Here is a 24,665-nt window from a genome sequence, read left to right as displayed (position 1 = left end):
CATCTGAACACCCAGTTGCTTGGGCAACTTGATATAAAACCCAGTCTCCGTGCTCAGCTTTTGGTTCTTGGTTTCTTTCCTCACATCTTTCTGAGTTTTTGTTTTTGTTTCTTGCTTTTTTCCTCTGCTTTCATCTCTTTAGTTTGCTTTGTATTTGCTGTATACCTGTCTCATTCCATGCTTTTTATTTCCCTTGAGCAGTCTTGCTTCCACATGTAGAGTGAAATCTTAAGCAGTTACAGCGTTCTGCTAATAGAAATAACTGACAAGACATGAGGAGCAGGCGGTGAAGGGAACTGTATATGCAACTCTCAATAATGTGGGAAGGAGAGAACTAAAAATAAGGAAAGGAGGTGTGGATTATATAACTGATGGCATAACGCTTGACAGACATGCTGAGTAAAGTACATGACTAAGAGGTTAACATGGCAGCAATATACATTCAGATCAGAATTGTTTACACATCCTGTAGAATTTGAATGAAATGAAATGTGACACTGCAGTAAGACGATAATGGCAAATTGTGACATTATTTCAAAGGCTTATAATCTATAAATTGACCTTATGAGTGGAAGAGGAAGGGAATGTACTATAAAGGGAATATTGATTAAAGTAAATCCATCAATTTACCCCATTCATAAATAATGGGTTTTTCTTTTTGAAAATTAATAATGTGAGTATTTATTTTATTTATTGATATTAAAAATAATGCAAGTGTACTTTTTAATGAAATGGAAATACTAAATGTACTACTTTGATAATTAGCACAAATCATCACTAAAATTTCATGCCTTCTATTTTCTATTGCAGGATTCAGGGTTAAGATTTCATTATGTTGCCGCTGGAGAAAGAGGAAAACCACTTATGCTGCTGCTTCATGGATTTCCAGAATTCTGGTAAACTTACCAAAAACTTAACAACTTTTTCTTTTGCATTAAAGACTTGGCTTATCAGAGTGTCATACATACAGGGACTTTATTAATAAATGCTTTGAGGACACTAGGAAGTATCAGACACTGAAGAAAAGAATGGAGGGTGGCAAAACCCATCTACCTCATCAATTTTCCAGAGCAAAAAGTCTATGGATGCCTCTTTCTGAGAAGATTTTCCCCACATGAAGATTTTTACACAGTCTGGATTTACCTGCATAAATCAACATAAGTCATTTTAATGTTAAACTTTTATTTTCTTCCATCTGGAGACAATTTAATTAGGTAGTAAACAACCCAGTGCCATTCAAGCATATGTATGTAGACTCATTCAATGGAGTGCTTGACATGATTGGCTCAAAGTAAAATTTAAGTCAGAAGCAGTTGTCAAATCTGCATAAAATAACATCGGCAGTGAATTCTGGCTCAGCCACTTACTTGCTGCTGACCCTGCACAATCATTTATAATAGTCTTTCAAAGTTGTGAGGATAAGAGTCAAAATATGTGAAAGGCCTTTCACATAGACCCTGTGAATGCTCAATTAATGTTCATTTTCTTCCTTCATTCCCATTCACTCAGTGTGGAGATTAGTGTACCAACACTCATCAGTGCATTTATTAATAAAGTCCCTTTATTCTTAAAATATTAACTAAAGTGTATTAAGGTAATACCTCTTTCAGAGGTCGGTGCATTTTTAAATCAGGACATTGGATGACACAAAATCTTTAAAACTCGAAAGCAGATGAATATGGAATAATGGGATTCTAGGTGTTAAGAGCAATAATAAAGGAGAAATTTGGAGAGAGGCTGTTGTCCCAGACCTTTAAAAAATAATTTCCTGATTCTGGCCGATGATGGTGATGATAATGATGATGATGAGAGTTAACATTTACTATGTGCCAGGTACTCTTCTAAATGTTTTACATGTTTCATCTCATTTAAGCCTCATAGCTACCCTTCAGAAGTTCGCAGTGTCAGAAAGTAAGTCACACTTTGTTCTTGAACTTCAGAGCTGATCTCTGCTGCTTGTCCTCAGTATATAGGAATAATAACGATCTGAAAACTAACATGGTCAAATTTTATACCTTATACAAACATTCAAGAGTGTGTTAAAAGTTAGCCAACAATATAGGAATACCTTACCTTAGCATTTTATATCATTTTTCTAAATAAAATTCATTATCTGAATGAGGAGGTTTGATATTTAACTTTTTAGAAAGAAAATATTTAAAAGTTATTCTTTCTACCACATACCAACCCCAATATTTGTCTGTGTTCTTTTTCCTCCTGGGACTTCACTTTACATGTGTAGCAATTTACATGAAGAGAAAAACCAACCTACAACCACTTCAACCACTTGGTAATTGTTTTAAGGAGTCCCAGAAAATAGCAGTGATACCCATTTAATACAGGACAGCTCTCTGTCACATTTTAAGAAATTACACTTTTGCACAATTGTCACAGCATTGTCCCATTATTTACTTTCACGACAGCCCTTTTGCAAAATAGAAATGCCTGGTGATTCTTGCACATGTCCTAGAATCTTCAGTGGATGGAACAGCTTCTGAGGGGCTCAGGCCTGGTCCTTGGATTGCAGTCCCATTTGTTCCAGCAAAGTCAAGTTTTGGGTTGTCCAAAAGGGATCTGGTCATTGTAAGGAATAGTTTAGTTTTGAAAAAACTCGTAGAGATATTTTCACTCTGAAGATTAGAAAATATATGCAGATCACAGGAACAAGTCCCTTCTATTCACTAAATCTACCATTTGTTACTCCAGCAAGAGACTTACTATAATTTAAAACAAATTATAGCTCAGTTACTCAAATAGACCATATTGAATTCACTGAACTTTGCTGGCCATTAAGCTACCTCACTGATTGTTCAGGGAGATTCCAAAAACAACTTCATGGAGATTGTTAGTAATCAAAAAACCTCTGACTATGTCATACCCAAACTAAGACCTGTATGTTGAGGCTTACTTACTTGTCTTTCCTACCAATCAAATTTTCACTATTATCCGTTATGGAATCTAGTCAATTCCATTCAGGTGCTCCATTCAGGAAAAAGTCGATTCAAAGCAGAGTCTAGAATAAAGTTGTTTTAATTAAGCCACCTCAAGTCTCTCTCAGGCTTTCTTTTCTCTTTTTCTCCAAAGCCCCTTCTCTTGCATTTCTCTCTCTTTAAAAGCAAAAAAAAAAAAAAAACTTTGCCTGGCCTTTGAGACTAATTTCAATTTACATTATAAATGTAAATATTACTGTTCTATTAACCAAGTTTTGCCTAAATACACATGAAATTATAAGCTTATTTGTAGATCAAGTAAGTCAGAATATTTGACACAATGAAAACAAAATAATTATAAATTAGCACTGTGTTTAAAAGTGCTTTTTAAATAGAAAATACAAATGTCATGTGTTATCTGCATTTATTATCATTACCTGAGAATTGCTGACATTTAATATATACTATTAGATGTTACCCAGAAACAATAAAATCCTGGGTCTTTTTAAAAAACATCCAAACAAAATACAAATCTGTGAGAACTTTAGCTAAATTAGCCCCAAATAAAGCTGTTTATCAAAGATGATTTTTCTCCCACTCTCTCTCCACTCAATTTGCATCGCTTTTAAAAATATTCTGAGCTGATGCAGGCAATTTCTTTGAGTCGTCCTCACCACCAGCTGTACAGAATGCATTTGTCATTATTCAAGTGCTGAGGCAAGTGACAGTTCTTCATACATACAGCTGTGCAAGAGGCTGATGACGATGGCTTTTTCTCTGTTGTGAAGGGGAGAATGATGTTTTACATGGGAAAATGGCTAGCCCAGGAAACCAGGACCCCTCCTTACACTAAGAGAAATAACCAGGAAAGAGGTTGGGGTTTTTTTTTTTAAAGAGTTCTCTGCTTTACTAAAAGCTACCAGAGAAAAAAAAAGGATGTGGATGAAAAATAGCTAGTTTTGTTTATAATATTTTCAGGAGTTACTGATTTTGCAGTGTTTCATTCCTGTTTTGGTTTTATTCATGTGAATGACATGCCCATCAGCTATCGGTGTGATTTCTTTTTTGGCTTAGAATTAAAGTATAAATCAAATATGCTTTATTTATGAATTCCAGAAAGATTGCATTTAAAATATTCTTTTGCAATTTATCAAGATAGCAGTTGCCCTATTTCTTAGAAATGTTTAAGATATTATTTGGTTCCACTCATTGATAACAACAATAGTTAAATTTATCTGTAAGGCAATTTAAGTTATTAATAAGATAATGAAATATGCAGGTATAATGTTTGTATAGTCTCTAATACAATTTTGAATGTAAAATATTGCTGGATTGTACACATTATTTTGAATCAAATTTCTACCTTGAAATCTCTAATTAAATGAATCCTAAATGAAGACACAGATACTTAAGATACTAAAACAATGCACATTTTAATAGAAATTAAATATAAATTCCCCAGCAGGAATTTGGGAACTATAGTTGCCATTGTCTCAAGATTTGAACTGGGACAGAGTTATAGTGAACAACTGGTACTTCTAGCACTACCATGATTCAGTGCTGTCATTTGTTTCACTTATTCAACAAATCTCTACTGAGCACCTACATGGTCTAGATATTGTACCAGACAACTCAGGAAGTTCACAATCAAATTGGAATTACCAGACACCAACAAATCATTTTAAAGCACATGCCCAATACACTGAAGAGTGTACGTACAAGTGGGAGAGTATAAAAGCAGGCGCACCCAACCCACCCTCCAGGAGGGAGCCTAGAAGTCTCCTAGAGGACGATATGCCCAGGGTAAGGAAGAGTTCAGTCGGGCGGCCGACTGAAGTTGGTTAGAGCGCAGTGCTTGGTGAAAGCACAGTGCTTGGTGAAAGCGCTTGTAACACCAAGGTCGCTGGTTCGATTCCTACATGGGCCAGTGAGCTGGGCCCTGCACAACTAGATTGAAAATAACGACTTGACTTGGAGCTGATGAGTCCTGGAAAAACACACTGTTCCCCAATATTCCCCAATTAAAAAATTAAACTAAAAAAAGAATTTGAATTTATATAAAAAAAGAGTTCAGTGAAAAAAAGTTCAATGAGGGGTGAAGATCAGAGATTGTGGGGAGTAGGAGAATGGTTGGGAATGATGTTTCAGACAAAGGGAATCATATGAACAAAGTTATAAAAGCAAAACACAACACCATGTTTATTCACTACAAGCAGCTTAGCACCCCATATAGTGTACCATCCACTTGGGCCTGACTACCTGGGCTTGAATCCTGGCTCTGCTATTTGCTAATTCTGTGCCCTTTGACACATGGGTTAACCTCTCTGTTGCCTCTGTTTCTTCAGCTCTCAAGTAAGGATAATAATAATACCTACTTCATAGTATTGTTTTGAAGATCAACATTATTATATGTGAAGCACTTAGAATTGTGCCTGGCAGGTAGTAAGAATGAGATCCATGCTAGCTCTTTCTATTATATGGCGAATGACAGAATGTAAAGTAATCAGGTTGCAAGATTGGGCGATAGTCGAATGTCGGAGGTTTTGTCTGCCAGAACAACAAATGTGGGCTGTTGTTCTGAGTAATAGGAGTCAAGAAAAGATTTTCAGTAGGGAAATTAGATGAGAGAGTTTGTGTTTTTGCTACATCACTCTGCTTTTGTAGAAGGTAGAACTGAAGGGAATGAAATGGCACAGACCAATCAATAGGCTGCTGCGTTAATGGAGGCCTGGATTAAGACAATGATAGCAGAGATGCACATACAGGAAAAGTGATTAAATAAATATTTAAGAAGTTAAGTCTGCAGAATTTTATTGATTAGGTAAAAGGAATTATGAAGAGGGAAAAGTTGGGCTTTGGTTACAAAGACATAAAAAAAATCAATTCAAAATTTTAAGTAAGGCTAATGAGAAAATAATAATATCCTATGTGTTGACAGATGGGTGAGCATCTTTAAGGAAACAAACTGCTTTACTTGTTTATTACAACCAAGAGACTAGATTAATAAGATTGCTATGGCCTAGTTTAAAAAGACACTTTTTAGTAACATTTTCAAATCCATCTTAATTGGTAATGCTTTTGCAGATTTTCACAAATCGTAGATATCCTAGTAATAGATTCTGTATCCATTTATAATTCCAAATATGTGTCTTACATCCTTCCTAATAATGTCTGTTGATGTTAAGTGGTTGATTTGTTTCATTGATCTTATTGTTTTGTGTCATTTCACATTGCAATCCCCCTCTCGCTACTGGTTTATAATCTCAAATCATTGTGTTCACTTGCCTATTGAACTCCAAACATCTTTTCAGACAATGATTTCCCATGTGGCTTGTATCAGATAATTTTACACTGTATTTCCATGAACAGATGTGCACGCAGATGTGTTTATGCATATTTTGAGTTCTATAACATAGTGAGTCAATTTGAAAAACCCATGTCTTTTTTTGTTTGTTATCCAAAATTATTTTGCTTATTTGAAGAAGAAAATTTCCCAGATCTCTGTATTTCAATTAATTCAGCAATTCCATGATCAAGCACAGGGAGTATACCCCAGCAGAGGTATACACAGAGGTATACAGAGGGAATAAGCACAGCAGAGGTCTCTGGAACTTGGCTGTAGCAATATGGCCATTTTAATTGGTCGGTGCCAATGCCCTTTTGGTTGTTAAATGTTTAATATCATGCTAGCTTGTACTCATGGTGCAGGATCTTCTCCACAGAAGAATTTTGTTTTGGCAAGCAGAGATTTATTTTAAGAAATTTTAATGGATTACATCAGTAATAATCTTTTTTTAACCTTTAGCCTTTTTCATTTATAAGTAAACTGTTGTTATTTACTAAAAACACTGGGCCCTATTTGACAGTGGAATAAGGTGAATGAAGTCTACTTTTTAGGGAAATAAATTTTCATCTTAGAAATTTTTTCAAGGCATCAAATTGTTCCTCAACACAGAAGCATTTGTAGGTACAGATTTCCTGATAGTTGCAAGCTTTATGTAAAAAGCTTAGAAATTGATTTATTTAGTACATATGTAAGTATATTGGTTATAGTATCCAATATTTTGTAGTTTCTGTAAGTAACTACAGAAATGGCCCTTTGTTACACCCCACTGGAGCTGGTAAAATAATTTTAATGAAGAATGTCAGTGCTCCCTTCTCAAATAGGTCTTTAAGTTCCTGCTCATACTCAGCTGTATAATCTTTCTCAAAATAAGGAGTTTCTTACAGTTTTTCACTTAGAAAATCTGTAATGTTACTATTTGTATTAGTTGCTGTGATATTTTTGATGTTTCTTATATACTGCAGGTATTCCTGGCGTCACCAACTAAGGGAATTTAAAAGTGAATATCGAGTTGTAGCCCTGGATTTGAGAGGCTATGGAGAAACAGATGCTCCCATTCAGCGAGAGAATTATAAATTGGACTGTCTAATTACAGATATAAAGGATATTTTAGACTCTTTAGGTGGGTTACTTAAAAAAAAACACTATTAATTCTTTTTAAGGGACTAATAGTCAACACATTGTGAATTGATAACCTCATTTCTTGGGAGAATGCATTTTCCGCCTACCTGAGCTGTCTCCTGGATCCTGTCACCATAGTTTCGGGTATGTTGCACGAAATATTTATACAGGGAATTTAAAATAGTGCATCCAAAATAACTATTCAGTCACCAGCCAAGAATGACTTTCAAAATTTGTTTTTAAAAATAGACCTGATGTTATTGTTTATTACTTGCAGAACCAATTATTGGAAATTTGAGTCTTATACTCAGAAAATTGATGTCTTCAGAACCCCCACTTAAATATTCACTTAAAAATGTTATAAGATGCAGAAGTATTTGCATTATCTTTCTTGTATTGACCAGCTAGTGCCATTATAATATTTTGTAACAAACTGCGCCAAATTCAATGGCATCTAGCCATAGGTATTTATTCCTATACTCGTGGATCTGCAGATAAACTAGGTTGGACTCCTCCAGGTTTTTTCCTCAGACTACAAGCCCAGTTGGGACTGGCTTCTCACGGTGAGTTGGGCTGGAGCCCAAGCTAAAGGGGAGTAGCTCCCTGGGTGAAGCTCTTTTCCTGACAGTGGCAGAAATGGCAAGACCGTAAGCCCAGCTGCACATTTTCAGGTCTTTACTATCAGCCCGTTAGCCAAAGCAAGTCATACGACTGAGCCCAATGTCAAGTTCTGCACTCATCACAAGATCAAAACAATCACACAGCCAAGTCTAACATCAAAGGGACAGCAAAGTATGCTCCTTCTATGGTAGAGGGGAAGGAAAGAGGGGAGTAAATATTTTTAAACAAGTCTAATGCACTAGTTCCCTTTTGACTGACACCTGCTGTTACCATCAATATATAGTTAGCCAATATAGTGAGAAGCTCATGAAACCAAATTGAAGGCCCTTTCTACAATAATCTAAATGATCTAAATAATCTAAATAATGGATTAGGCCACTATTCTTAGAAGAAAAAAAAATGGATGAAGTCTGGGGGTGTCAATGCAGTGTTGTCATTTAGTCTAATTACAATGAAATAGACTCAGAGACACTGATTTCCAATAGCCTTATTTCATTCATATTTTGTGGAAGTTCAGTCAGACCTAGCCTAAATTTGTCATCATGCAATTTTCTAGGCAAATGGATAATATAAACAAGATCTCTCTCTCTCTCGCTCTCTCTCTCGCTCTCTCTCTCTCTCTCTCTCTCTCTCTCTGTTTTAGTATAGTGGTGGGTGATGGTGAAAAATACTTGAAAAAATTTTAAATACTCTAGGAATAAATTACAAATTAATCTTGTCCATCCATACAAAGGAATCCTGTAGGAAGCAGTATTTTAACCTAACTTAAATTATTATAATGGTTACATGAAATGAAATGTGTATTAATTGGTGCTATAATCAAAACTTTCCACTAATCCCAGTTTGACTTCACAGTTCCAGATTAGTAATGTTTTACTGTGTTGAGTTATAACATTGACCTTGTAAAGTTAGGGGGCAAATAGATGCTTCTTTGAAATAAAGATTTACCAGTTGCACATAGGACATTTATGATTTTACTGGATCTAGAAATTTCTCAGCATTCAAAAATAACTAAAATAACCTAATTATGTGAAGTCTTCATCATAGTTTCCAGACTCAGGTCCTCAGGTCCACAGGAAACCAGATCTGAGCTGAGCTGGCTATTTATATAAATAAATAAATATATATATATATATATATATATATATATATATATATATATATATATATATATATTCATATATGTATATTCATTTGTTCCTGGGAGAGAGTCCTGGCTATTTATATATATATAAATATATATATATTCATATATATATATTCATTTGTTCCTGGGAGAGATTCTGAATTTGTAGGTCTAGAGTGGGTCCTGGGCATCTAAATTTTTAAAAAGCTATCTAGGTGATTCAGACATTCGGATTTGGGGAACACCAAACTCAGTATCTGTACAAAGTGCATAATGAGGGTAGAATAGTGGAAAGATTGGTTTCAGAAACGTGCCTATTTCATGAGCTAATGATGCACCCACCTGTTCCTTTTCAATGATGTCAACATTTATTTCTTGATTACAGGGTATAGCAAATGTGTTCTTATTGGCCATGACTGGGGGGGCATGATTGCTTGGCTAATTGCCATCTGTTATCCCGAAATGGTGATGAAGCTTATCGTTATTAACTTCCCTCATCCAAATGTATTTACAGGTGAGTTTACATTTTCATTAAAGCATCTTTGCCAATATGACAATTCACTATTATCACTGACACTTTGGATTAAAAACAGCAAAATTTAATTAACATAACCTTTTTAAAATTAAATGACTAAAATATGAAATTAGCATATGACGATGTCAGATATCTTGGTGTTTAATATTTAGAGTCTAAGAAACTGTAGTTTCATATTTGCTTTCATAATTTTATTTCTTTTTAGAAAACATTTTACTGCTAACTTGGGGATGGATAAAGGGGAAAATGCAGTAACATTACTTTGATGGTAATGAATCTTGAGAGCCTAGAAATAAATTCTCCTCTTGCTGACAGCTTTGGCTATCAGGAATGGCAGCATTTTTTAAAGCAGCAGTTCTCAAATTTTTGGTATCAGGACTCCTTTATATCTTAAAATTTGTTAAAGACCTGTTGAGTTCTTGTTTATATGGGTTATATCTATAAATATTCACTGTATTAGAAATTAAACATCAGAAAATTTCTTAAAATTTATTTTAAAAATTATAACTCCAGTGCATGTTAACATAAATAAGATTTTAATGAAAACTAACTATATCTTCCACAGCAAAATTTTAGTGAGAATAGTGTCCTTGTTTTACATATTTGCAAATCTCTTTAATTTTTGGCTTAAAAGAAGACAGCTGGATTCTCAGATCTGCGTCTGCATTCTAGCTGTTGCAATATGTTGTTTGAATTGAAGTATATGAAGAAATGTGGTTTCACACAGATTTGTAATTTGTCGCGTCCAGCGCAACATGGGCAGTGAGGGAGTGAGAAGGGGCGGCGTTAGGTTAAGTTTTAAGAAAGAAAGAGACAGACTTAATGCAGTTAAATCTCAGAGGGCCAAGGATCTCACAGTCATTTAAGAACTGGAGCCCCAAATCAGACCAACTGGTGGCTTTTATTGATAATCATACAAGGAAGTAGTAGTATTGTTTTTTTACACGGTCTGTGAGACCCATCCATCATATCACAAAAGTGAATCAAACCAATTATCCTTGTCCACTAGCAGCCAGAGCAGAAAGTCCTATCATGACTTAATTAAGGTATGTACCTTCCTGGGGACAAGTCTCTCATGTTGAAACTGTTCCGTTCAGCTAAGCAGAGAGAGCTGATCTTCTAAAGAAAAACTGTGGATTTTCTTTATCACTCTCATGACTTCTCTTACAATCAGGTGAGAGAGGAAAGGCAGAGTCAGCCGTGGCTTTTCCCAGACATGGGGAAGAGAAGGCAAGGTTCCTTCCCAGCTTTTCCAAGACAGCTCATTGGGGGTCCCCACACGGTTTCGCCCGTCTTAGGTTGTTCCTCACGTGAGAAATCTTACCCGTCCTTGGCTGCAAACCATCTTTTGGGGACCATACAGAGAGACAGGAGGTATAAACATCATGATAAAACAAAGTCCCAGAAAGGCACAGTCTCACAGACTCTTCTTTCAAGAAAAGACACGGGGGAACAGTCGGCTAGGCTGCTGTGTGACAACAGTAATTGGAAAAGGGAGGAGTATTTTAATAGCCTTTTCAGATAACTGTGGGTTTTCTTCTTTAATACTATACAAACTCAAAAACTGGTAGTTCCTGAAAGGCTAGTAACAATGTGGAATTTGGTGTCATATTAATGAAACTTTTGAACTTTGTTACATCAAAATCCATTGGTATCTCTAATACTGTGAATGGTTCTTTTACCCATGCATGATTTTGCATCATCATGCATTAGAAGATATTGGTTGAGTTATGCAGATGTTCCACAATTTGACGCATTTTATTATATGATATCAAAGAATCACATTCATTAATATCACCCTGATTTCATTTTTAAAAAGCCGTTAAGTATTACAAAGCTGTCAAGCTCACAGTAGCAGATACAAGTTTCCAAAATTCAAATTTTCACTTGAAACCTTCAATTTTATCATCGGCAACAAATACTGTTGATTGTTTTCCCTCAGGTGAAACGCTCTCTTTGTTCATTTTCAAGAGTCTGTCTGCCAAATACTCAGACCTGACTGATGCTAGTTTGTTAGTCATCTTTCCAAGTTAAAATACTAGTCCATAAAAAAATGCAGCTAATTCAACTTATCAACTCAGTTGCAGAAGTGCTTTTCTTCAAGACAACCATTGCATTTGGGTGTGCAATAGAACTGCTTTACGTGTATTTTCTATTTCATCAGAATGTTAAAAAGACATGTACTCAAGGTTGAAATATAATACAATTACTAATTTTTGCTATTTCATGAAGGACATTCTTAAATGAAACCGGCATTTAGTTTTATGAATTTATTTGTTTCTGTCAAGTTTGTGGCAGTGAAGCATGTGACTGCTAGTATCGTTTAGTGCCACTGCCTTGATTTGTGCTCATGCAGCAATGGTTTTATCTATCATGGCTTTTGTACCATCAGTGCAAATGTCAACCAAATGAGAAAAGTTAGTAATGTCTTAGTATTGTTATGAAATAGTTTTGACCATCCGGATTCCTTAAAGGGTCTTTGGGATCCCTAGAGGTCCACATGCACTATATTTTGAGAACCTGTGCTATAAAGGGAACTCGCAACATCTTAAGCCTTATTCAAGATCTCTGAACAATGGCTGGGAACATTTTTATTTGGTTTCTGCCAAAATTATAATTTTGTCCTCTTCAACTACCCTTGTCAAGTTTTCTGAGGTTCAGGTACTGCTACAACTTACAGCAGCCTCTGAGGAACAAAAAATTCAGAACAATGTATTTCTGTGTCTTTCTCAAAATTGAGCAGTTGAGGAAAAAAGGAACAATGACTACTTAAATACTGTATATTATAAGTGTCAGAGTTGAATTTCAGATGCATTTCCAATTGACCTAGCTCTGTTGAGGTAATAGGATGTAACAGGATTCAGATATCAAAGATACATCATATTTTTCTCAGGTTCATTAGTCGGCAGCAGAAGTCATGCTGCATGCTTTTTCAATTGAGCAGGACCCTCGAGTAAATGTTTTTGTGGTGCTGCTATATGGTCCAACCAACTGAGCCATCTGGGAGCTCAGCGGCAGCTCAGCTCAAGATGCCATGTTCAATCTTAGTTGCAGGGGGCAGAGCCACCATCCCTTGCGGGACTCGAGGAATTCAACTGGCAACCTTGTGGTTGAGAGCCTACTGGCCCATGTGGGAATCGAATTGGCAGCCTTGGAGTTAGGAGCATGGATCTACTTTCTGTTCCTGGCTGTTGTTCCTAGATCTTTTCATGGCTAATTTCTTCTTACCTTTCAGGACTCAGCCCACACATCGTATCCCCAGAGAAGCCTATTCTGACCACCCCCACTAAATAATAGTCTCTCCACACCACACAACCCTCACTCTTAATCACAGTAACTTGTTTTGTTTTCCTTTATAGTATTATTGCTATCAAAATGATCTTTTAAGTGTTTGTTACTTATTTATTGTGTAAGTTCCTTCTTAATGGGAATCTTTTCTGTTTTGTTCACTGCTAAATCCTCTCACGCACAGTAGATATTCAAATATTCATCAAATGAATGAATTTTGTAGATACATACATGAGTGAACTTATAGGAAACACTTTACTTTCTGTTGAGGCCAAATGAATAAGATATTCAAATCAGCCTATAAGGAAAATCTTTTACATCAGAAAATTACCTCCCCACATATGCCCAGGAAAAGTGTTTGGTCACTGATATGACCTTGGAAGAAAGGCAGTGTTGTTTGGGTTTCCAGTTCCTTCATGAGTCAAGACTTGATAAAGTGGAACTTTCTTTTTATTTAAAGTGCTATGATTTTTCTAAATACCAGAAATATCCATAATAATAGATGAGAACATAGAGTTTTTTTCCGAAGAGAAACATACAGAAATCTTTGTTGGGATCATCTCAAAGGTGAAGTTGCTTTAAAAAGAAGTTCTTTCAATAGTAAGTAATTTATACTGCTTGGATAAGGTCTAACATGCCATTTTAATTTCAGAATATATTTTACGACACCCTGCCCAGCTGTTTAAATCCAGCTATTATTACTTCTTCCAAATACCATGGTTCCCAGAATTTATGTTCTCAATAAATGATTTCAAGGTAAGTCAAACATAGTGATGAATGTTAACTAGTACTTACTGTGGTGATCATTTTGCAATGTATACAATATCAAATCGTTATGCTGGACACCTGAAACTCATACTAATGTTATCAGTCAATTAAAAAAAAAAACTAGTGCCCAAGAGGATAACAAAATTAGAAACTTAAAAATAAAATAAAGGTAGGCTGAAGCACTAAAAAAAGAAAAGAACAGTCCTGCTTATGTTGTTTTGATTTAAATAATCATTTCTTGTACATCTGTTATATGCTGTGCACTGACATTTCTCCTATGCAAAAAGAGGAAGCGTTTTCAATTAAAGCCCATTCGTAAGAAAGAAAAATAGACAAATGCTTTAAGTCCTCATCTATAGGTTTACTTATTTTTAAAGTCTCTGTATATTTGTGTGTCTGGCTGTTGTTCAATTTTTTTGAGAGCCTGTACCCTATAGGCATACCTCCTTTTAGACAATATCCCATGGGGAGATGAGGGACTATGAATGCCAGGTGAGAGTTTGACAGCAGCAGAAGTGGAAGCCCTTGGAGGTAAACAAAATTCTAAAACAAAGTAAGCATGCGGGTATTGGTGTACCATACACACTGACACCAGGAGTCATATGTAGTATCTTTTTCTTGGAAGTTGATTGAATGCTTCTTGTATGTCCAATATGGTATTAGATATTTAGGAAGGTTAGGAAAAAAAGACATAATATTATTTTACCTGGAAATATTTCTGCACATATCTCTGACATATAAGGACTTTTTTTTAACATAACCCCAATGCCATTATGAAACCTACCAAAACAAGCAACTCTGTAATATCATTTAATACTCATTTAAATTTCCTTACTGTCTCAACTGTTTTTATGCACTTCATTTGCTTGAATCAGGACCTAAAAAAGGTCCATACATCATAAGCGGTTGTTATGGCTTTTTAAATTATAACAGTTCCATCTTTTCTTTTTCAATTTTGAAAACAAGCAAAACCCCAGAAGATTAGATTCTATTTAAGATCTTACTTAAATTTTAAATTTTAGTATACTAGATGTTTCCTGCATGGCTTCTCTCCTCAGCCATTGTCAATAGGACTCTGAAAAGCAATAGGAATATGCAGACATAGACTCAAGGGACAGGCTTAACCTCTGATGTTGTGGAAAAGGATTGTGCCTCATGGGGCAGAGTGTTATGCTCCCCTATTCCACCTGGACAGAGCCTGGAAGAGTAACATGCCAGGGGTATCCACAGTGGATTTCTTTCTTTCTTTTTTTTTGAAACACCATTTCTTATTGAAGAAATTTGGTCATTTGTTGCAAAGAATGATCTGCACTTTGAGTTTGGCAGACTGCTTCATCGTGGTGTTCCTTAACTTGTTCCTCTAAGCCTTGTTTTTCCTATGTCATAGAGGCTACTGATCTAGAGGCTTGATTAGATTGAGTTTTAATTTGACAAGAATGCTTTGTAGGTGGTGCTCTGTATTTTCTAATGTATCACATCAGAGAAGCACATAATGTCTATTTGTCTCAGTTTTAGTAATGCTAACACTGACCAGTGGGCTTACAAATTGTCAGCCTATCCAAAATTTCCTAGCAACCTTACACCATACCATTTTAGCATACTTTTGATCACTATTGCCTAGGTCCATTAGGGTGTGAAAAATAGTGGTTTTCTAATTCTAGGTTTCTTTCTGCTTTTATTAACTGGAATTCTTTTATAAAGAAGAATTTTCCACATGTACTATTTGGTTATTCTGAAATACAGTTCATACAACAATGGCAAGATAAATACTTCTTCATTTCTTTTATCAAATAACTTGCCAGAGTGATGAGTTGGTACCTTAGAAACCTCCAAGGATAACAAATGGATGACCAATGAGGGTTTTTCCCCCCCATATAATTATGAGCTCATGAAGTTTTTGTTTTAATTTGACGTGTATCAATCAATTACAGTTGTTATTCTTTTGGGTGCCCAAATTATCCCATATTAGGAAAGTGGAAACCACTTCAGTTTGGCTCCTGTGTCCTTTTCACATTAGCCTTTTAGTCAGTGATAGCTTGCTTACTTAATACCCTAGGTTTATCTTTTATGTCCTGCCCCAGATCTGGAATTAGTCATTTATCAAAAGAACTCTAGCTCCTATTAGTAGGAAATGGTATTTAGAGATCACAGTCTGGGTGTCAACATAATTATTGTTACTGGGTTTTCGTTGCTTCTAGATCTTTCCATTAGACTAGACTTGCAAATATATATATATTTTAGCAAGAAAAACAGTCATGAGTTCTTCCTCATATTTCCAAAGCAAATTTAAGACTACAGGGTTTTTAATTAACTTCTATGATTTTATATAAAACATTTATATGGTTTTAAGTCAAAAGTCTAAAACAAGGTACATTCAGAGAATTGTTGCTTATTTCTGTGTTTCCTCTGTTTCTCTGTCTCCACCCTCTTTCCTACTTACCTAATAGAAAACCATTTGGATTAGTTTTTGTTTCATCTTTTTATTCTTTCTTTTTAAAAATATAAACAAATATGTATATATTTGTCTCCCCCTTCTTACATAAAAGATAATATACTATAAATACTGTTTCTCATCTTTGCTTTTTTTCACTTAATATATCCTGGAAATCACTTCATTTTAGAATATAGGTTATCTTTTTTTTTTTAAGCTTTTAAAATTTATTGAAAAAAAGAAATTCATAAGGTATTCAGACTGCAAAAGAGGGAGATTGTAGTCTGGCTTTAAACTTTTCCACATCAACATTCAAAGCTAGAATAAAGGAGCAAAGTCTATGCAAGTCTTAGAGGGGAAAAAAAGGAAGTAACCCATGCCCAATCCAGTTGTTATTACAGGTTAAAGGTTATACACGTTCTTTTTTTTTTTTTTTTAGTTTGAGGTGCACAAGACAAGGTAATACTTAGACGTTCATCATTTATATCTCTCACACTGTGGACCTCCGCTCCCCCATCCCCCCTTCCACTATCCCTCCGACATCACACTGAGCCATCACATTATATATATAAAATTATAGTTGGCATTCATTATTGTTCAGCTTCAGGTGTACAGTACATTGATCAAACATCTACATCTTCCCTGAGATGGTCTCCCAAATGGGACACATGTCCATCAGATACCCTATAAAATCTTTACAACATTATTGATTACGTTCCCCAAATTATTTTTCAAAAACCCTGAGGCCATTTTGTGGTTACTGACTGTTTTCTAATCCCCTCACCTTTCCCCTTATTCCCCCCCCCCCGCCCATCTAACAACCCTCAGGTTTTCCTCTTTGTCCCCAGAACTGTTTCTGATTAGTAGATTATCTTTTCTTGAAGTACCAAGAACACATAATACATTGTGTGGCCATACCATAGTTTATTCAACCAATCTCCCGCTGAGGGACATTTGATTTGTTTCCAGTCTTTTTTTATTACAAATAATGTTGCAGTTAATCATTTCATATATATGTCATTTCATATTGTTGCAAGTATGTTTTTGGGTTTGAGGGATCTGCATTTAAAAACAAGAATCTGAATGATTCTGATGCAGGTGGTTTAGATCCTTGCTTTGAGAAATGCTGGTATAGAGCATGGTTTTTCAAGTTGTGGGTGAGGACCCATTAATGAATCATGAAATCAATTTACTGGCTTGCAGTTTGAATTTTTAAAAATAAAGTAGAACAGAATTGAATTGAAAATATCAGTACGCACTATAATAACAGTAAGGAACATTTCTTTAAATTTTTGTTTCAGATATATATATGTGTGTGTGTGTGTGTGTGTGTGTGTGTGTGTGTATACATATATATATATACATATATATTTATATATGGTGCCAAAAAATGTAACAAAAATGTATACACATTTTAAGAAAGGAAAACTATTAAAATTGTAATACTCAATATATACCGATAACAAAAGATGAATACAAGTCACATTTGACTTCTGCAATTACAAGAGGTGTTCAAAGTGGTTACTATCAGCGTCCAGACACTTTTGATTATGGTGAACTACTGCTTGAGCAACTTGACCAAAGTGTCCACTTGTACACATTTTTTTGGCACCCCTGGTGTGTGTGTGTGTGTGTGTGTGTGTGTGTGTGTGTGTGTGTGCGCACCTGCCCACCCCATATATACTGGATCATGATGTAAAGTGTGTTTGTTACTCTGGATTGTGGTCAAAAAAAGTTCTAACAACTTTGTGGGGGTGGGCTGGTTGTCGGTAAACAAATAAACTACTGTCTGCTGGAATATTGGGGAAGGCTTTAGGATAGGGTAGTAGTTGAGCTTGGCCTTGTAGAATGTGATAGGCACCAAGAAGACAGATGTTATTCATAAAGTTGAAGTGTGTATGCGGGATTAGAAGGGAATATCATAAGTAAAGCCAGGAAAGCAGAGAAGTATAAAATGTGTTTGTAAACAATGAGGTCTCCACACTCTAGATTAGAAATAATGAATTGTCAATGCATATTGACCATCTTTCTCTTTCAAAAGCCAAAGATTTAGTTTATTACTAGGTAACTACAAGTTTTAATTATTCTCTTTTCACTTAAATTAGGCTTTGAAACATCTGTTTACCAGTCACAGTACTGGCATTGGAAGAAAAGGGTGTCAATTAACAACAGAAGATCTTGAAGCTTATATTTATGTATTTTCCCAGCCTGGAGCATTAAGTGGTCCAATTAACCATTACCGAAATATCTTCAGGTTAGTATAATTTCTTTTTAGTTAAATAAAATATTCATACCCTAAAGAGCCAACACTCAATTTTTAATATTAAGTTTATTACTTACTCAACTCAAATAAAATAGTTTGATTTAGTAAGTTGAATAATCTTGTTTTATGGTAAATTTCAAACATATGGAAAAGTAAAGAGAATAGTATAATGGATCCCATTATAGTTGTCACTAGTTTTATCCATAACTCTATTCACTTCAACTCTGCCTTTAGATTATTTGAACACATGTATTTTTTAGTTATATTTTTAACAATCATTTATTCATTCAAGAAATATTTATTAAGCACTTATTGTGTTCTAGGCGATGCCAGCCCTCAGAGTATAATAATGAGCAGAACTAGACACGGTCCCTGATCTCACAAAAGTTATAGCCAAGTGGGGAAAATAGACATCAAGCAAATATTCACAGTGATGAATATGTGGTTATAAACTAACATAAAGATTTTGAAGGAAAGAGAGGAGTACTTAAGAAATGATGTTTGAACAAAGAAATAAAAATGAGTTAAGTATTGACAAAGTTGGGGGTAGGAGAATTGGCATTCCAGAAAAAGGAAACAGCATGTACCAAAGTTGTGTGGGAAGATGGAGGGTTATGGTTTTAAGTAACACAATGAGGGCCAATGAGCTGAATAATAGAACATGACAGTGGGAAGAAGAGAATAGAGTGCAAATGGGTCTAAGAGCATTGGTCATACAAAGCCAAGTAGACCATATAAGGACTTAAGAGCTATGATTGTGAAGCCAGTGAATGAGAGTTTCAAGCAGAAAAGAAAAATGATCCAATTTGTATTTGCATAAATTCACTCATTGTAGAGAATCTACTAGAGAAATGAATGTGGGAAACCAGCAGGTTTAAGATGATGATAGCTTAAACTAATCTGAAAGCAGTGGAGATCGGGAGAGTGGGTTGATTAAAGAGATGTTTAAGAGGTAAAATTGACAGGGGTTGGTGATGGTTGGTTGGGTAGTGGGTTGATAAGAAAGATGTCAAAAATGGATCATGGATTTGTGGCATGAACAACTATATAAATAGTCACACCATTCACTGAAATAGAAAACAATAGAAGAGAACTACTTTTAAGAAGAAGGTCATGAGTTTTATTGATTCTAGACTAGCTGAGTTTGAGGGTGCCTTAGATATACAAATAGGTACTTGGATACCAGGGCCTGGAACTCAGAGGAGAGAATCTGGGATGAAGATATATAAACTCTTGGAGTCACTGAAAGACAACTGAGGTTTTCATTTCAGAAGATATTATTGGGGGATAACATGTAGAGTAAAAGATAAGACATGGAGGTTTGTTTGTTTGGGTTTGGACTCTAGATAGGAGAAAAATAATTTTCCTTGAGACTACAGCCTGATTGAAAAGGTTTAAGGGCTTTAATTTATGCTACTTGCATAATATTGGAATTCTTGGGGAAAAATACATTTTAACATAACCTTAGGCTGGTAACTATGAAACAGAAACAAAACAAAAACAAAGAAACAAAGAAAAAACCTCTTTAGAGGATACAACTCAACTCACACTCACACTGTTCCCACAGATAAAGTCCCCTGAAGATGAGTTCATAATCCAAATTACCCAAAATACCAATCCACCATTAATGAGTCAGAATGTAGTTGCAGTAGAACTTGTACAAATTTCAAATAATAGAACTAACAGAGATTATAAAGCATGTTTAAATCATTAAATATATTTTAAAAATAAAAAATATGAGAAAAGAATAATATCAAGACAGACTAAAACAAGTGAAAAAGAACCAAAAGAACTTCTAGAAATGAAAAATACAGTTATTGAAATCTAAAATTCATAAGTGAGATAAGTAGCAGATCAAACAAGCTAAGGAGAAACTATGAGTTGGAAGATAGATATAAAAACAATTACCTAGAAAGTAACTTAGAGAGATAAAGAAGTGAAAATATAAGTGACCAGTTATATTTGCCATGGAGGATAGAAACATAGATAGATAATTAGAAATCATTCACATAAATGCTGTTTATGTGCTAAGAATTTTTTCTAGTAAAATAAAATAATAGAAATAGAATGTATTATTTTCAAACTAGTACAGGCAGACAAGAAAACTATCAATTCTATAAAAGGCAGTAAAGGAGAAAAAGGAAGCAAAGCAGAGTAAAATAAGATGACAAAAACAATTTCAATATATCAATATGCACAATAAATATTAATGTATTAAACTTGCCAGTTAAAAAACAGAAAGTATCACTTTGGATTTAGTCACAATTAAGTCATAAGGACATAAAAAGGTTGAAAGTGTATGGAAAAAAGTTACAGTGGGTGTTATTTTAAATAAATAAAATGTCTCAAACTCTTTGAATATGGAATCCAAGGGGAATCATGAGATGATGTGAATAAAGGGAGAAGAGGTAAATCCAAACTTTTTTTTTGACTAGCAACAATAAGACTTATATATCTATATCTGTTTAGATATATAGACATATCTTTGGTTAATAGATATGTTACTTTAAAAGGTATTTATAGGTAATTATTAAGCAAGGCAATGATTAGAAAGGCAAACAGACATTGCAGAGGCTACAAGTTACATTTTATAGGATATAACAACATTGTCTGAAGTCCATATTCTGTTGTTTGTTTTTTACAAATAACACTTGTAAAGACAATTAATATAAGAGAAAATAGAGAGAATGACACATTTTTTATACAAGTCTAAATTTTGGACAGGAGACAAGGAATGGTAATTTCAAAATGTTCTTTGTTTATCCCTTTATCAGAGCTAGCTTTGTGGATACAAAACAGTATGTTTTAAGTAGCTATCAGGAAAGAGGAAAATTATTCTCATCTTGCTGAGGTTCTTCTACTAACAATTTGTTCATTAGGAGGACCTGCATTCCCAAGAGTAATCTCTAGAATCCTGTTAATGAGCATGGAGAGGAAAATTTTTTTTAAAAAATAACAGGTCTGTGAAGGTCAAGACTCACAATTGTATATAAAAGCAAAGACAGTTTTTGGCTAGATTGTTGTAAGTTAATTCTAGCTGACTGAAGGTCACATCAGACCTTCTGAAAGCTCAACTGACCTCCCCTCTGACCATTTTTTATGTAGGGTAATCAAGGCCAAGTACATCATTAAAAACAGTTCTACAATATATAATGACTATAAATAAAGTCTAGTACGCTATACTCAGGCATGAAAAATCACCCTCATTTATCACCCAAAGGCTCCCAGGACCATAGCCTCGTCCAAGGACTTTTCAAAATTTGAAGCCAAGGAAACGTAATGAACTAGGAATCAGACTAACAATAGGACCTAGCCTGCAAAAAGATGAATAAGTCTAGACTTATCACAAAGCATCAAAATAATAAAGCAAAAACTGACAGACTTAGAAGGAAAAGTGACAAATCTACAATTATTATTGGAAATGTTAATCCGCCTCTCAGAAGTTGATCAATGAAACAGAAAAAAGGTAATAAGGATATTGAAGATTTGAACAACCTAATTAGATCTTTCATCTGATGAACAATTCTAGAGTCCTGCATCTAACAATTAGAAAATACGCAATATTTTTAAACACACAGGAATGTTTACAAAGAGTGATTAAATACTAGACTACAAAGTAAGTCTTAACCAATAACAAAGAATTAATATCATATAGATTATGTTCTCCGAACACCATGCAGTTAGAAATTAACAACAACAAATTTTTAGAAAACTCAATATATTCAGAAATTTGAAAAACATTTCAAAATTACTCATGGATTTAAAAAAATCATAATGGGATTAGTAAAAACTTAGAAAATGTGAAAATATCAAAATGTGTAACATGGTTAAAACAATATTTAGGAAGAAATATATGTAGTTGTCCATACTTATATGAGAAAGAAGATTAAAAATTAGCGAGCTAACAGTCCAATTCAAGAAGTTAGAAAAACTATGTAAATAAAAATAAATTAGAAGGAAAATAATTTAAGTTAGATAAAAAGCAGAAATTAATACAATTAAAAACAAAGATACAATAGAGAGAATGAAAAAAACAAAAGCAGATTCTTCGAAGACTATTAATAGAGATAAATTTTTGGCAAGATTGGTCAAAAAGAAAAGGATGCACAAATAAACAATATTAGGAAGCCAAAGGTAGACATAACTAGAAACATAACAGACATTAAAATGTAAAATTAAGGTTGACAAATTTGAGAACTTTGACAAAATGGGTAGGTTTTAAGAAAAACATAACAAACATCCAAAATTGACTCAAGAATAATTGGAAAATCTGAATAGACATAGCCATTAAAGAAATTTGTTTATTTCAAGCATAGAGTAGACCTCAGAGAAGCCAGATAAGGGCTTCTGAAGGGACATTTCTGTAAAATAGACTGTTCTGTTTTACTTAATTGTCCAAGGGGCAAAAAAAGGTATTGAAGGTATTTTATACTGCTTATTTGTACCTGGAGATCTGGCCGGCGCATAAAAAGATATTCTAAGAGTCAGGTCCAAGAGGACAAAAAAACCTTCCAGTGAAAGGGCAAAAAACTTACTTTATGGACAGTCCATAGCTGTATTTCCATGGGAAACGTTGGGGGATCTGGGAAGTCCTAATTTTGAGAGAATAATGTTATCTCCTGCTTTATAAAACCATCTTCGTAAGTTTCCTTTTCCTTTGCCATTAAACTTGACACCCTCTGTGTTGTTAGTCTTTTTCTGTTAATTGTACTATGGTTCCATTATGACAACAATGCAGAAGGGAACTTCTGTGTACCAGAAACCTATAGCAATCTCATACTTTGTGATGAAACACTAAAAGCATTCTCTCTAAAAATAAAGACTAAAGATAAACTTTGCTGCTATAACTGCCTCTGTTCACCACTGTATTGAATGTCTTAACAGCACATAGACAAGATCAAAAACTGAAAAAAATGTAACTACTGGAAAGGGAATAAACAAAACCATGAAAATTCATAGATAATGTGGTTATATGTCTAGAAGGACAGAGGGAATCTAGAGGAAAATTATTAGAAAAAAATAGTTCAATAAAGTTGATGCACATAGGTTCAACATACAAAAATTATGATCTTATACACCAACAACAGTTAGAAAATATATTTTTAAACCAGATACCCCTACATAGCAACAAAAAATATTAGGTATGTAGTAATGACTCTAACGAAAGATGACCTTTATGGATATCAAAATTTATTGGAAGCAGTAAAGAATACAGGCTTAGGGCAATGGCTATTTATATACTCAACAGTGGAGAAATATTTTAATACTTTAACAATTACTACAGATTTGCTGGTGTACACTACTGAAAATCAGCCCTGGTTTATCATATTCATGAGTGGAAACTTCAATATCATAAAGTTCTTGATTTGTTCCAAGTTAATCTATAAATTTAATTCAATTTCAATCAAAACCATAAGAAAGTTTTTCATGAAACTTGACAAGCTGATTCTAAAATTTGTATGGGAGGGCATAAGGCTGAAAATTTCCAAGATAATTTTAAAGAAAAGAATAGGAGAGTAACCTACTCTATTAGATGTTAAGGCTTATAATGAAGCTATAAAATAAATAGAACATGGTGTTGACTCTTGGATGGATAAATCGACTAATGAAACAGAGAAGAAAGCCCAAAAATGGAACCACACGTATGGCAATTTGGTATGACAAAGAGCATTTTAAACCAATGGTGAAAAGATTGAATACATTTTGTTGGAGCAATTGGATATCCATATAGAATAAAATGAAATTAGATCCCTATCTTTTACCAAACAAAAAGTAAACCTTGGGGAAATAAAAAACCTAAATGTGATGAGCAAAAGTTAAAAATGTCTAGAAGATAATATAAAAGAAAACGTTTATGACCTCAGGTAGGAAAGGTTAATAAAACACTACAGCTCAAGTTATAAAAAAGACATGAACATGACTACATTAAAATTTAAAAACCTCTCTATATAAAAAGATATTATAAAATGATGAGGCAACCTCGGGTAGGAAGAAGTTATTTGCAAACCACAATTAATCATGAATTAATAATATTTAGAGTATATAAAGAAAGCCTTCAAATCAATAAGAAAAAGGTAGTCCAATTGAAAAATGGGTGAAGGATAATAAAAGGCAATTTACAGAAGAGGATTCTAATGGTCCACAACATGCAAGATGCCTAACCTTACTAGTATTCAGTAGTCAGATATAAAACATATGTTTTACTGCTTATGATAGAAACCTAAAATAACAGTGATGT

General features: G+C 34.3%; 1 protein-coding gene across 1 annotated transcript in view; it reads left to right on the top strand.

Annotated features, from left to right (window-relative positions):
* The window catches only part of EPHX4 (epoxide hydrolase 4), a 30,574-nt gene that overhangs the window by 1,928 nt on the left and 3,981 nt on the right, over positions 1–24,665 (top strand). Inside the window, exons 2-6 of the mRNA XM_081054664.1 lie at positions 811–896; positions 7,239–7,396; positions 9,528–9,656; positions 13,618–13,721; positions 18,270–18,418. Of these exons, the coding sequence (XP_080910790.1) occupies positions 811–896; positions 7,239–7,396; positions 9,528–9,656; positions 13,618–13,721; positions 18,270–18,418 (626 nt within the window). The remainder of the gene's footprint in view (positions 1–810; positions 897–7,238; positions 7,397–9,527; positions 9,657–13,617; positions 13,722–18,269; positions 18,419–24,665) is intronic.

The sequence above is a fragment of the Rhinolophus hipposideros genome (assembly GCF_964194185.1).
Source record: "Rhinolophus hipposideros genome assembly, chromosome: 8".
Taxonomy (NCBI): Eukaryota; Metazoa; Chordata; class Mammalia; order Chiroptera; family Rhinolophidae; genus Rhinolophus; species Rhinolophus hipposideros.
Note: the sequence above shows the minus strand (reverse complement) of the source record. Positions and strands in the feature narration are given on the sequence as shown.